This window comes from Drosophila persimilis, unplaced genomic scaffold (genome assembly GCF_003286085.1).
Source record: "Drosophila persimilis strain 14011-0111.01,24,50 unplaced genomic scaffold, DperRS2 tig00000000-arrow-pilon, whole genome shotgun sequence".
In the NCBI taxonomy this organism is placed as follows: domain Eukaryota; kingdom Metazoa; phylum Arthropoda; class Insecta; order Diptera; family Drosophilidae; genus Drosophila; species Drosophila persimilis.
Window position 1 is genome coordinate 16,785,967 of NW_020825288.1, and position 13,666 is coordinate 16,799,632.

Consider the following 13,666-nt stretch of genomic DNA (forward strand, 5'->3'; position numbering starts at 1 on the left):
CCGACGACAAACAATGACACCTGCACAGGGGCACAGACCCACACACACAAGGGGTCACACGAATAGCATCAGCACCCTCTAAAAGGGGGCATGATCTATAAGGCATGGCATTTCTTGGGCAAATGTGAAAATACTTGTCTCTATCGAGGGAATATGTTAGTTTCTTGCATTCTTGGATGCAAAAGAACACCCAAAGGGGGTTCTAATGCTGGTTTATCCACCTTAAAATAGTAACAGTGGAATATCTCAGAAGATAACGCTTCAGAAGGTTCCCTAAAACCCTAATAAATATGATTTTAGAAGTATCCTGTCCTTAAAAAAAAAAACCTTAAAAAGTGTTCCAAATCTACAGAAACTTTTCTAGCAAACTGTTTATAAAAATGGGAATCACTTTGTGAATGGAAAATTGGTTTTTGGCCAAGGCCTTAACTATTTTTCCGCCAGTTAACGCTGCTATTATGCCGAGCACAGCTGTGCACACACAGTGCCGTGTATAAGTATATGTAAACACAGCAACACCCCCACCCCCACACCCACCACCGACATAGAGCGATATGGGAATTTCATGTTTCTGTGAGAATTGTTATTGCAGCCGCAGAGTCGCTCGTCGCGTTTCGATGTGACAAAGCGGCTCCCAGCTGCTGCTGCAACAAATTCTATTGTCAAGTGCAGCAACACGACGGACCCAGGGACTCACGGACTTTTGGCTCTGTGTGGCATGGCCATCTATTGTTGTGGCAGCTTGGCTCTTTCTCTCCCTGAAATACAAATCGAGAAGGCTAATTTGAGGCGAAAATAGAATCGACAGGGTGCGCGCTGAGAATTGCGAAAGAAGAAATAAATGTGGCAATGAAAGAAAGGTGTGCCACAGAGAGGGGGCGGGGGGGCATGCCCCACACCTGTGCGGCGGCAAAACGAGTTCGGGCACCTGAGCGACGGCGTGTGGCAGCAATTGAATGTGAAAGGTCCCCTCCCCCACGCCCACCCACACACGTATCTACAGATTAAACGAAAATCTCTTTCAATATTTGCCCGATCGACTTATCCGCTCTTTGGCCGGCCATTAATCACACCGATAGAAGGCCGGATAGGATAATCGCGAAACTTTTTCACGTGGGCGTCGGACTCCTTTCACCTTCTGGAAGGCAGGAAAATCCAGCTCATATTTCCAACAGCCAACAGGCCAGGCCATTCACTTGGTCATTTTGTGGGTCACGTCTATAAAGCCATAAACTGCACAATCAGCAGTGCAACACGATGCCGCATGCCGAATGCCGCGTCGCGTCGCGTCGCGGTGCCAAACTCGTCATACCTCAAAGGCAAAGCATTGCTCGATCCAATTTGGGTAATGAGTTCACTCATGAGTGCCCTCCAATGAATGTCCGCCGGCAGGTAATGCAATATTTGGTCAAATGAAACCTTTTTTAAAGACCTCCCGCACCAGAAAGGGAAACCCTGGAACGGCGACCTCCTGCACCCAGAGGAAACCGGAAGAAGGCATATCTCTCTCTCTCTCTCTTCCAGAGGGTCTTGTCTCTCTTTCTCTCACTCTGCACAGCTAGGAGGCACTCTCTCCCAGTGTGGCTGAGCAGCAAACCATTTTAGATTGGATTTTCATCGCATTGCCTCTCCTTCTCTGACTCTCTTCAATGATAGCTCTCTCCCGAAGGGACTTCAAGTCGAAAGGAAGCGTTTCTTTCGTTTCCTTATCTTTTCCTCTCTCCCAGTGTGGCCTAGAAGCAACGAGTAGGTTCTCATGTACTCGAAGAGAGCGCACCCTCTCTCTGTCTCTTGATTTCTCCCCAATGATAGCTATCTTCCAGTGAGACTTTCTTTCTAACTCTCTCTCTCTTCCCCTCTCCCAGAGTGGCCTGGCTCTCCTGCACTCGGAGTATACCCTTTCTCCTTCTTTCTTTACAGATATCCACCTTCTTGGTATTTTTTTCTGCAAGTGCAGTCCGAGTGCCGTATCGTGAATGAATGAACGATGAATCGTACGATATCCGCTGTTGCTGTTGCCATGGCAATGCCGGTAGGAGAGTGGCGGCGGTTGTTGTATATTTTCTGTATATCTTACCGTTTTATGTGTTTATTTTCTCATTTATTTTGACACAAAAGGCAGCAGCAGCGGCAGGGGCAGGGGCAGGGGAGTGGCTGCCGGCGCTGCACTTGACTCCAATTACTGTTTACTGTTTACGGATTTACGCTTGCCTAAGCAGAAAAATCCATATGCCATGAAAGAATCGTATCTCCGATTCCCCCCAGTATCTGAGTGTGTGTGTGTGTGTGTGGGGGTGTGGGGGTGTGCATCTGTATCTGTGCAAGTGCATTCGAATATGACTAAAATTAAAAAAGTTATCAAACTTTGTGACAGAAACCTGGAACCTCGATGCCCACAGATGTTCGGGGCACGCGGCCTTCTGGTGCGGAAGAGATACTTCCTTTTCGTTGTGTTCTATTCTGTTGCTTTTTAAATTGAACTGCACGTTGGGGAATATCTTTCTGTGGTGCAGTGAAATTTAAAAGGGCAAATGCATCCAAAAGGAAATTTCTGCATGCAAATCCAAAGAATATTGTATTTCATACTCGTACCAACAAACGGGGCAAAGATACTCTGAAGACACAGATACTTGTGCCCCAGACACGTTACACCGATGCCCGTGTATTTTCTAACAAAAAATACTCGTATTTAATAGATACTTGCACTTTTCATTGCTCTAGATACATTACTCAACGAATTCCAATCATTTTGCAGCCATTAAATACCATTTTGAGTTTATTTTCCTATCAAAACCACTTCTCAAATGTATCTAAGCATCTTTGCAGCTCGAATACCCCATCTAATGGATTAAACACCTCGAAATAATTTATGATTGATTCAATAAATGCTTTTAATGCCACAATTAAACGTGAAAATGCTGTGGCTTCGGCAGGCGATTTATTCAATTAAATAATTTGAGACATTCAAAAAAGTATTTTGTTGGCATCGCACACACACATTTTAGCCCGTATAATAATCATAAATAATCTAAAACAATTCCATTCGCGGCACAATTCAATTTTTCGCCTGTGATTTAATTTATTAAAAATAAATGGATGTTTGATTGAATTAGTCGCTCGATTGATATTGATTTTTGATTGGAATGAACCGTGATAAAAGACTCTCTCGTGGAAGAGAGGAAGAGAGAGTTCTATGAATATTTATGATAATTTTTGATAGCAAAAGCCATGAAATCCCATCACTCAATTAAACAAAAATTAAATTACTGCCAAGCCACACTGGGAGAGGGAGAGGTAGCCGTGAGATACTTTAATTAAGAGTGCAAATCCCCTGCTGAGTCCCATCCATCCGATGCACGATGCACACACAATTATCTGTGCATTGTTGCAGCATCTGTCCGTTGCATGTGGCACTCAATTTGTATATCAAAAGCCAAACATTTCTACCGCTGCTGTGGCGTCTGTTTCCCCGTCAATCAATCAATCATCTCTAGCCCACAGGAACACACCTACCCACTTGTTGCATGCCACTTACCATTGCGTGAAACATCGAGCTCGACAAGATTTTCAAAATTTTGTATATCCGGCGGCAGGCGTCCAATTTCATTGTCACTCAGCCCCAGCTTTCTCAGGCGATTCAATCTGAAGAAATTCTGCAAGCAAGAGAAAAGAAAAGAAAAGAAAAGATTTAGACCTCAGAGCACGACACAAAAACACATCAAAGATACATTCAAATGTCATTGCATTTTCCGCTTTTCTCTGCAAGAAAGAAATTGCATTGCCCCTCGATATTCGTGGCCATAAATCTCCTTCAAGAGTTTGTCATTTGTTTTTGGGAAGCCGTGACCCAAACGTCGTCCATTAGAATGGAGCCATGGAGGAGACTCCGTGGGGCTGTGCTTTCTTTTCCCTCCGACTGGGGGTACATGTCGCCAACAATTCATTTATGAAAACTCACGACTTTGATTCGCAAATAAATTATGTCTCTCTGTCTGTCTTTTTGGTACTTTCCAAAAGTGAAGGGAGAGACCAGAGACCCGAGACCCCAGATCCCCAGATCCCCAGACTCCACTCCATTGACCTTCCTTCAGTGCAATGTGGAGTACGACCCATCTCCCATCTTGCCCTCCCTTTCCCATTTCCACACCCACATTTTCACATTTCCACTGAGTCATAGACCTCAAGGTTAACAGCCGCAGCGGTCGGTCGGTCGTCGCCTGCCTCTTCCTCTTTTTATAGCCGCCCCCCCCTGCGGGGGCCCGCAAACATTTGTGCCACCGCAAGAATAATAATGAAAATAATTCGTAGTTCTCGTAGTCATCATAAAGTTTATTAAATTCTTCTTCGGTTTCTTTTCTTTTACTTTTTTGGAATGCCCTGTAATACGTGTGAGCACAATGGAGGGGTATATTGTGTTTGCCTAGAGGTGGGACACACCCAAGGGAGGGGAGACCCAGACTGGATGGGAGGGGACTTTTGCCAGGCCATGGATTCCCCTGAGGTATGTGCCGCCCTGTCTTTAGATACGAATAAATTTATAGATGTTTTGCCTGTAAGAAATTCCAGAGGAACTTTCTACCTTTCTACTATCCAGAACTTAAAAGATACAAGCTTCTATTTTGGTATTGCTATAATGTAGCTAGAGCAAGAGGACTGTTTGTTTGCCTTCGTTAGAATCGTATTTATTTGAGTCTTAAATACTCTAATTATTTAAAAAAAAATAAATTAGATCTAAGAGGACCTCTACCCTAGAAACCTGGACAAATAATTGAACAAAATAATATCCCCCTCCAAATTCTTCGACCTTGATCACACGCTTTTTTTTATTTTTTCTTTTAAAACATCATAATTTGTTCTGTATAATTTTCTCCAACAAAAAGAAAATTGATTACAGTCTTAAATACTTTATTTATTTTTTTTAAATATTAATTTTAGTATTTAATACTTTAAATAATTTTTAAAAATAAAAATAAAATATCTATCGACCAAAAAAAAAAAAGATTAAAATTAAATAATTATTATAAAAATAAAATAAAATATCTATCTACTAAAAAAAATCATTAAAATCACATCGAACATCCTCGCATCCTCCATACAGCATTTGGAAAAATATGGGAATAATCGTAGATATTTTTCTCCACTTTTAAGCAAGATACTTTCGCTTAAAGATCTACCCCTTTAGGGGTCACATTTTGTAGGGTATCCCCCAGTCGCAACTCTCAGTTTTAACCCGCTGTTGGCCCCCACATGACAATGGGAAATATGAGTACTGCTGGCCGTATGAGCCGCCGCTGCTGCTGCCTTTGGGGCCGTGACTCAATGAGATTGTTGACCCACTTCCAAAGAGACACAGAACAAAAACGAAATTCCACAAGAACACACACACAGACAGTGCACACAGATACTCGTACACGTACTTTTTGGACTTACAAATCGAATGGAATTCAAAGAACGAAACTAATTCTCTCTTTTTGGGGCCACCACGAGAGACAGAGAGAGAGAGAGGGAGGGAGAGTCAATGCCAAGCGCAAAAAAAAACAGCAACGAATAAACGAATGAGAGACAAAAGGAGGCCTAAGCCCTAGAGGGACTGGACTCCATTAGTGCCTCCCACAAAAACAAACCTTTCAACAAATCATCCGTCAAAAAGTTGCAACTGTCAGGCGACTGACGACAAAGGCGACAGGCACACAGAGGCCGACGAAAAGAAGAAACTTGCATATGAAAATGGCCCAAAGCGAAGTGCAGCAAAGACGGGGCGGGGCAATGGCCGAGAGGAAAGAATCGGAAGGAGGAGCCTTGGATACCCTTTTTGAAGGCAGAAACTATAGCTTTTTGAGTCCTCAACCGATCTGGATATAGTGCTCCCATCTTAGCCATTTCCCACTTCCACTAAGGCCTTGAGCCAGATAATTTTGCATCTTTTCCAGGGTGGCTTTTGAAAGTGGCTTCAGGCTCTGTTAAAAATCATGAAATAAATTTTATAAAAATGTTTTCGACTCGCAAATCGTCGTACACACACATACGCACTTGCTCACACTCCTGCAAGGCGGATTCCATTTATGGATTTCTATATATATCGTCGCTTCCCAAAATCCTCGCTGCATATAACCATGGAAATGTATGGGCGTTACTCATCGTGATATTTATATTGTCTTTGGGTTTATCGCCCTTGCATTGTAAGCCAAGGGATCGATAGGGTATCCCTCCAAAAGGGGCACCCATGATGACAATAAAAGCTAAGTTCTGGCCCTGGCGCTGGCGCTGGCTCTGGCTGGAGCCCACAAAAGAGAGGCGCATACCGTTCCCTGCTCCATGCAACCCACGCTTGCAACTTGAGTTTTGTTTGTATCTTTGCCTCCCTCTCTCTCTCTCTCTCTGTCTCTCTTGCCTGCTGCATGGACCATAAATTACCGGCCGGCCAGCAGACACCGGCCGGCAAATGCAATGTGGCTGCAACCTACCAGTTTTCTATGCCACACACACACACAGAGAGTGAGAGAGAGAGAGAGACAGGCTTTGGCTTTGGGGCAGGCACGACGACAGCCACAGCCACAGCCACAGCAACACTTTTACTATTGTATCTAGTCGGAGCAGGCGCACAGCAAGTGGCAGAAGGCAGAGCCACAGCCGAGACTGGTTGCAACACAGCTGCGGTGACACAGGAGTGGTGGCATGTTGCAGCTGAAACCCAACGATAATTTGATTTTCTGGCAAAGGCAAAAGCATTTTATAAACGAATCTGATTTTCAAACAATTCAATTTTCTGTTTGGTTAAAACCCAATTTGTTTGCCTAATGGAATGTATCTGCTGCTAGATGAGAAACTATGTATCTCAGGGATACATCTGGGCTAAAGGGCAAGGGGGCAGGGCACTGAACCATGACATGTAAATGCAGTGCGCGCTTCGCTGGATTTGAGCAATTTTTTAAATGTTTCTGCTTTTTGTATCTCTATCTGCAAGTGTAATCACACAACGAATGTATCTGTGTATCTGTCGCTCTTTCTGTCTCTGTTTTTTTCGGGGTTGTGTGTGAATGTTGCCGGCGACTAGGCGCCCAGCAACCAGTAGCTCGCGACCCACACACACACACACACACACGCCTCGAGGCCGTGTGGAAAACGAGTTCTAGATACATTTTGTGTGGACGAGACGCATCTGAAGCGTATAACCAGCTGAGAAGCTAGAACCAGAGACACGGCCCGACACACGAGTGGCAGCAATAATGTGGCCAGAGAGTGGCTTCCATGCCAGCCACGTTTAGTATTTCACGCCGCACTGAATCTTCAGATACACATGCGGCAGCGGCAGCGGCAGCGGCAGTTGCAGCACCAGCACCACTTGTAGATACACAGATACAAATATGTGTTGCAAGTCCGCAAAAACAGAGCCCGTCTCCGGGTGGCATCTGGGCGCATCTGTGCGCCTATTCGAATCTGTACATCTTCATTTTTCTATCCAACGCACACACACACGCACGCACACCAGCAACCAGTAACAGTAACAGATACAGTATCTGCAGCAGCAGCATCTGCATCTGTGTTGGTTTGTTAACAAAACTTTCTTTATGGCCGATGATTGCAACAGATACGAACTGCAGACAGCTGCTGGCGCATAATTTAGTATCTTTCAAAGGCAATCCCATTAAGTTTAGTATCTCTCAGATGCAAATAAAGAAATTGCAACGCAATTGCCATAAATCTGAGTTATATCTTCGGTGCGGGAATCTTTGCCAACGAAAGCAGATGCACTCCTCTCTCTCTCTCTCTCTCTTCAACTGTATCTACGTATCTTAGTGCTTAAACAAAAGCTAAACAGAGCCTCAGATACGAATGCCATTCAGAACAATTAAGTGGAGAGAACGTTTCGAGGGGGAGAGGGGGGAAACCGGTTTCATGCAGCGCTAAAGATAGATCTATCTATGGCCGGTAGAGGTGGAGGGGGAAGGAGGGGAAGTCTAGATTCTGTGTGTGACGAATGGAAAAACTAAAAACAAACACGAAATAAAACATTCCACATTCCACAGGTGGAAAGTGCAGTTCAAATTGAAAACTGAACAAAAATGTATCTACGGAATGCACCAAATAATATCTGCTACTATCAAGCATGCAATTTTCGGTTTCTTTTAGTTGGGAAACTCTTAAAAAATCACCAATTAAAGTAAATAAAACCAGGATGAACAAATCTTTGAGAAAAAGAAATTTTTGAAGATTTTCTATTTCTAATTTTGGAACACTTTAACTGGAAATATATAGAGAGATCAATCGAGATAAAAAACAATTTCTATATGATATTCCAATGACAATTCTTTAAGAAAAAATATGATTTTTCATCAGTGGATTTATAAAGAAGAATATCAGGGAGCGAGAGAGAGCGAGAGTGAGAGGGAGGGATAGAGAGAGGGAAAGCAAGGGAGAGCGAGAGGGCGGTAACGTTAGCCCTGAACCTGGACACTTTCCTTCTTCATTCTAAAATCTAGTAAGAAAAAAAAACACTTTTATGGATTCTGGCTTCCGCCACAGGACTTGCTTTTTGAGGTGGTAATCCATGAGGTAAACCGGATTTAAGGGCCTCCAAGATTAATTAAAATCCAAAGAAAAAAAGCCTTTGAAAAACTTATTAAATGCTTTGAAAAATGTTTTGCAAATAAATTGAAAAGTTTTGCAACAAAATTTGAAAGATATCAATCCCTGAAATATCCGTAGATACTGTAGAATACCGCTATGACAGCTGTAACTGGCAGATAGAGAATAACTATCTACAAATATCGGATCTATGCCTCTGCTTATTCGCTATATATAAATCTCTTCAAAGCTAGAAGAAAATGTATCTCGAATTATAGCTCAAAGATAGATTTTACACAAAACACTGTCCAAAGAGCCACTAAAAACCGAAAGCCAGCGGTCATGTACGATTCGATACGATTCGATCTTCGATTGGAAGTGTTTCCCATAGCTGCCTGCCTTTTCATTGGGGTTTCTCCTCGTCGAACGCCTCGAATGCCGATTACTGCCAAAATGATGTCATTGCCGCGCTGCTGCTGCTGCTTATTTTCTGGGTCTCTCTTTTGTGGAAGGGAAGGCGTGAAGGGTGCACCTGGGCCGCGACGGCTTCAGGTTTCGTAAGCCAAGAGGCAGACAATCAGGCAATGGATGGGGGCAATGCCAGGGCGATAAGGTGGCGATTACCTGGTATCTTATCTTTGAGCCGTGACTAATTGGCCCAAATGAATGGCGGAGGGCCCCAGACCATGGGTGGGTACTCTCTCCCCCCCTCTCTTTGTGTGTCTGCCACAAATTCTGGTTTGTTCTTGGGGTAGGTCCCCCCCCCTTCCAGCCCCTGTCAAGAGGCGTTTCGCTGCTCTGCCACACAATTGTTAACCGAAATGAATGGCATGTAGATTGAAGTAGATTGAGAGCCAGAGTCGATGCCCCACCGCTTATTGTTGCCTCTGACAACGCGGAAATGTGGTTCTGCATAAAAAAAAGGGTTGTCCAGAGCCCCCTCCCCCATAGTACATCAGTACATCCGTTGCTGCTGCCATCGTGATTGCTGTGAGAGACTTGTGTCCATTGTGGCAGCAACATGTGGCAGTGGCGACGGCGGCCATTGAACGATGCTCTAATAAAATTGTGTCCGACTTGTGGCAGACATGAATTTGCATTAGAAGTTCATTAGTGAAAGGAGGAGGAAAACTTTAGGAAAACTCTAATGAAAACACAAGCCACAGCGACCGCAAATAAATTTGCAACCAGAGAAGGGGAACATGGACGGGGGGCTGCTCCTTCGCTTGGGTTGCCATTGTGGAGGGTACATGCATCTGTATGCCACAGTACTCCTGCTCCGCCCCCACTTGTTGCTATGTCAACGCGACTGCTTCTGTTTATGTCTGTCCGACTCTGCCCCGCCCCGCCCGTTCTGGGTTCTCAGAGTTCTGCTTGTTTGTTGTTTATTCGTCTATCCGGCAGATACAGATACACTCGCACACTCGCAAACGGAAGACCGCTGACAGAAAGAAATCAGAACCAGAAGCAGATACAGATACAGATACAGATACAAATACAGCAAATACAAATAAATTGCAGTTCAACCGAAGCTTCAGAACTTTTTCAATTGTATCTAGTATATTCCCATGGAAGTGATGGATTAGTTCCACATTTATTCGGATTAAAGGCAGATACTGGAAAAATATCAGAAAATACTAGAAGAGAAAATATCACTACTAGAGTAGTATATTTTGTTTTAAGAATTATACTAGAAAAATAATAAAAAGCTGTTCCTAGAATTTACTTAGTTAATGCTAGGAAAAATGCTTTTACATTACCAGAATAATACTGGACTGATATTGATATAGATCAAAAATAAATACATACTAAAAAAAGTTCTCAGCCGATACCAGAAAAATATTAAGAACAAAACCTTGATTGATGTTAGAAAAAATACTGCAATGATACTGACAAAAATACTAAACTTGTACTAGAAAATATACTAGAAAAAATACCAGAGAATACTAAAAAACTTGAATATTGGAATTAGAATACAAAAAATCACTCCACACAATCGGAAAGAAATAAAAGCATTGACATTCTGGCGTTAAAAAAGGGAATAAAAAAAGGGAAATTGTTATAAAAATAAAAAAAATTAAGTATTTTAGCCGAATAGGAATATCTTATAAAAAAAAAAGTGACAACAATCGATTGTACGGTCTTTAATCTTTAAATACTAAGTTTTGGAGGTTGGGTTACAAAATTACAAAATTATGCGAATTTGGTAGGACTATCTGTATAGAATTTTTTATGCTAATATATGAAGTATTGAGCGATAATTTGTTCAAGTTCTTTTAACAAGAATCATCTCTCTGAAAGGAGATAATAATGAAAGAAAACAAGACTATAAAAATACCAAAAAAAAAAACGAAAAAATTAACTTTTGCTTTTTTTAATAGGGTTTCACCTTAAAGTGGAACCATAAAAAGTAAACTTTTGCTTATTTGAATAGATTTTCACCTCAAAGTGCCCAAAATTATATGGAAATCTATTTTTATTGATTTTTAATGTTTTTGGAAGTGTGGATTTTTTGTCGGAAATGCAAGAAAAATGCTAGAAAATACCAATAAAAGTCGAATGCCCCAACAGTGAATCAGAGATACTCTGCGAATGTCTCCTCCATAAATTCAGCGGGGAAGCGGGGGGAGGGTCCAATATTATCATAGGGGCTATTAATTGGTATTACAGCCGGTGGCTTTTGATGTTGACATAATGCCCAAGAGTATCTTTGTGGCTGTGTCGATGTGTATCTATGTGTATCCACAAGTTGCGTAATTGTGGATTCAATTATGCATGCAACGCCCGACAGCCACCATGCCACCAGCCCCATGTATAGCATGTACTCAATATTAGAGCTTGTGCATTGTTAAATGTTAAAGATGCCTCCTCCCCCTGCCCCTGCCCCTGCCCCGACCCGCTCTCCGCATTAATTAAAGACTTCCGCTCGGACGGAGGCACCGTCTTTTATCGTAATTGTTGTCTGCTGTTCCCAAACGGTGGATGCCGAAGAGGCTACCCGTCGTACCAGGAGGCTGGCCAAAGTAGACCCTAGGCCCGAGGGTCAATGTCCTTCCAGGAATGTAGACTACGCGCCGAGGCGCATCAACCCTCTCCCGTCGTATCTGAGAGATGCGCAACAAGGTCATCCTCAGGGAGGTTCAGGCTTGACAAATTTGTTTGCTCTCCGATGATGGACCTTTCGGTTTGTTCTTTCAGATAACCCGATGGTTCGTAAATGTATCTTAGAATATTTACAAAGAACCAACTAAACGTTCTCTCCTTCCCATTAATATTTAAAGTATTCATTCCCCAAACCACGGCGGAAACTGTAAAGGTCCCGCCCAGACCGAATTTCATTTCAATTTCCCCACGCACTTTTGGGAGCCCTGACATTTGTGGCACCACCCACCCAGACACTCACCTTGGGCAAGTCCCTGATGTGATTGGCGTCCAGGAAGAGCTCCTCGAGGGTACGCGAGTAGCGTAGTATCTCCTCGGGCACTTGGGGCAGGGAGCAGTGGCGCTTGTCCACGAACTCCACCTGCCGGTTGCAGCCCTTGAAGATTGGAATGCACTTGAACATCGCTTCGCGTCGCGTCGCGTCGGGTCGGGTTTACTTTATTGGTCGTTAAGTGAATCTTTTAGATATTATTTTCGTATTTTCTTCTTTTTTTTTATTCGCCTAAGTTATTTCCCACTGTGGTTGTTGCTGTTGTTGTTGTCGATTGTTTTGGGCCCAGGCTCAAACAACAGCATACACGCAGAAATGGCCAAATTGTTGCCACATTTGTTGGTTTGGCACTTTTTTAACTTTTTTTTTTTTGCTTCACGTTTTATTTTATTTACATCGATTATCGCACACTTTTTGACCACATTTTGGCCAGAATTTGATTCTGTAATTTATAGGAATTTTCATTAATTATTTGTATATTTTTTTCATTTATTTATTTCACTTTGCGTCACGTTATCCGCGAGCTTTACGTTTGCGTTTGCGTTATGACGTTATGCGAAAAATAAACGGCAAAAAGGTAGCAACAAAAAAACGCACAGAAGAAGAAGAGAGACCTTGTCGCTGACAACAACAGCAACGTTGAGGAGTTGTTTGCCTGAGAGTGAGAGAGAGACAGAAGGAGAAGGAGGGAACAAAAGAGAGACACTCAAAAGAGAACGCGTTTTTGGAGTCTTATGAAAATGAAATTGTTTGTCGCTGCTAATGTGTGTCTGGGTGTGTGTGTGTATCAGTAATAAGAGAAATAATGAATAATAATCAATTCTAATTGGCACTTAAGGGACCCGGGGAGGGGGCAAAAGGTAAAGGCAGGACAGGGACAGAGACACTTTATGCATTTCATCACGTAGTTGGTAGTCGCATTTGTTGCTTCTCTTTCCACACAAAACACAAACAGCACACGGCCAGCCAGCGAATGAGCCGAGAATGAGGGAATGACGGGGAGCACAAAGAGAGACAGACACACATTCCAAGCGGCATAAAAGTGGGAAAATTATAATAAAAGGCGAACCAGAGACACACCCAAAAATCGGAGTTACTTTTTGTGAGCTATAGTACATTTTAGTTAACTCCTCACCCTATACTCCATGCACTTTGCCGCCACTGTGCAAAGAGCGGCGTATCTTTTGGAATTTACACACAACATACACACTCACACACCACACACTTAACGCACTCCAAGCCACACATACACACACCTTTGCACACGTATACGATGCGCAACAACAAAATGCTGGTCTTAGGCGGCGAAAAAAAGGAGCTAAGGAGAAGGAGTGAGGGAGACGGAACTCAATATGAACGACAGCATTTTTCTAGGTTTTTTTTTTCGTTTTGCCTCGTTCTTGTTACCACCTTTCGCACGCTTTAACACGTTTTGACTTTTCGGCCACTTTGCGAATAAAGTCAAATAAATTTACTGTACAGGGAAAAACGGAAAACCAAAAAACAACGAAAACGACGCGCGTACAAGTCTCGTTTTTTCCCGCAGGCGGCAAACGTTTCACGGTTTCACATGGGAACTTCAGCCAAAAGATTATCAAATGGCACGGCACTATTATTGTAGCACATTTAAATATTTGACTCTCCACGAACTTTTCGAATTTTGCTTTC

General features: G+C 42.8%; 1 protein-coding gene across 1 annotated transcript in view; it reads right to left on the reverse strand.

Annotated features, from left to right (window-relative positions):
• The window catches only part of LOC6587460 (protein lap4), a 69,173-nt gene extending 55,576 nt beyond the window's left edge, over positions 1–13,597 (reverse strand). The window contains exons 1-3 of the mRNA XM_026984217.1: positions 13,409–13,597; positions 11,969–12,440; positions 3,536–3,653 (exon numbers count right to left, since the gene is read on the reverse strand). Coding sequence (XP_026840018.1) covers positions 3,536–3,653; positions 11,969–12,130 — 280 coding nt within the window. The 5' untranslated portion in view covers positions 12,131–12,440; positions 13,409–13,597. The remainder of the gene's footprint in view (positions 1–3,535; positions 3,654–11,968; positions 12,441–13,408) is intronic.
• Positions 13,598–13,666: the final 69 nt, after the last annotated feature.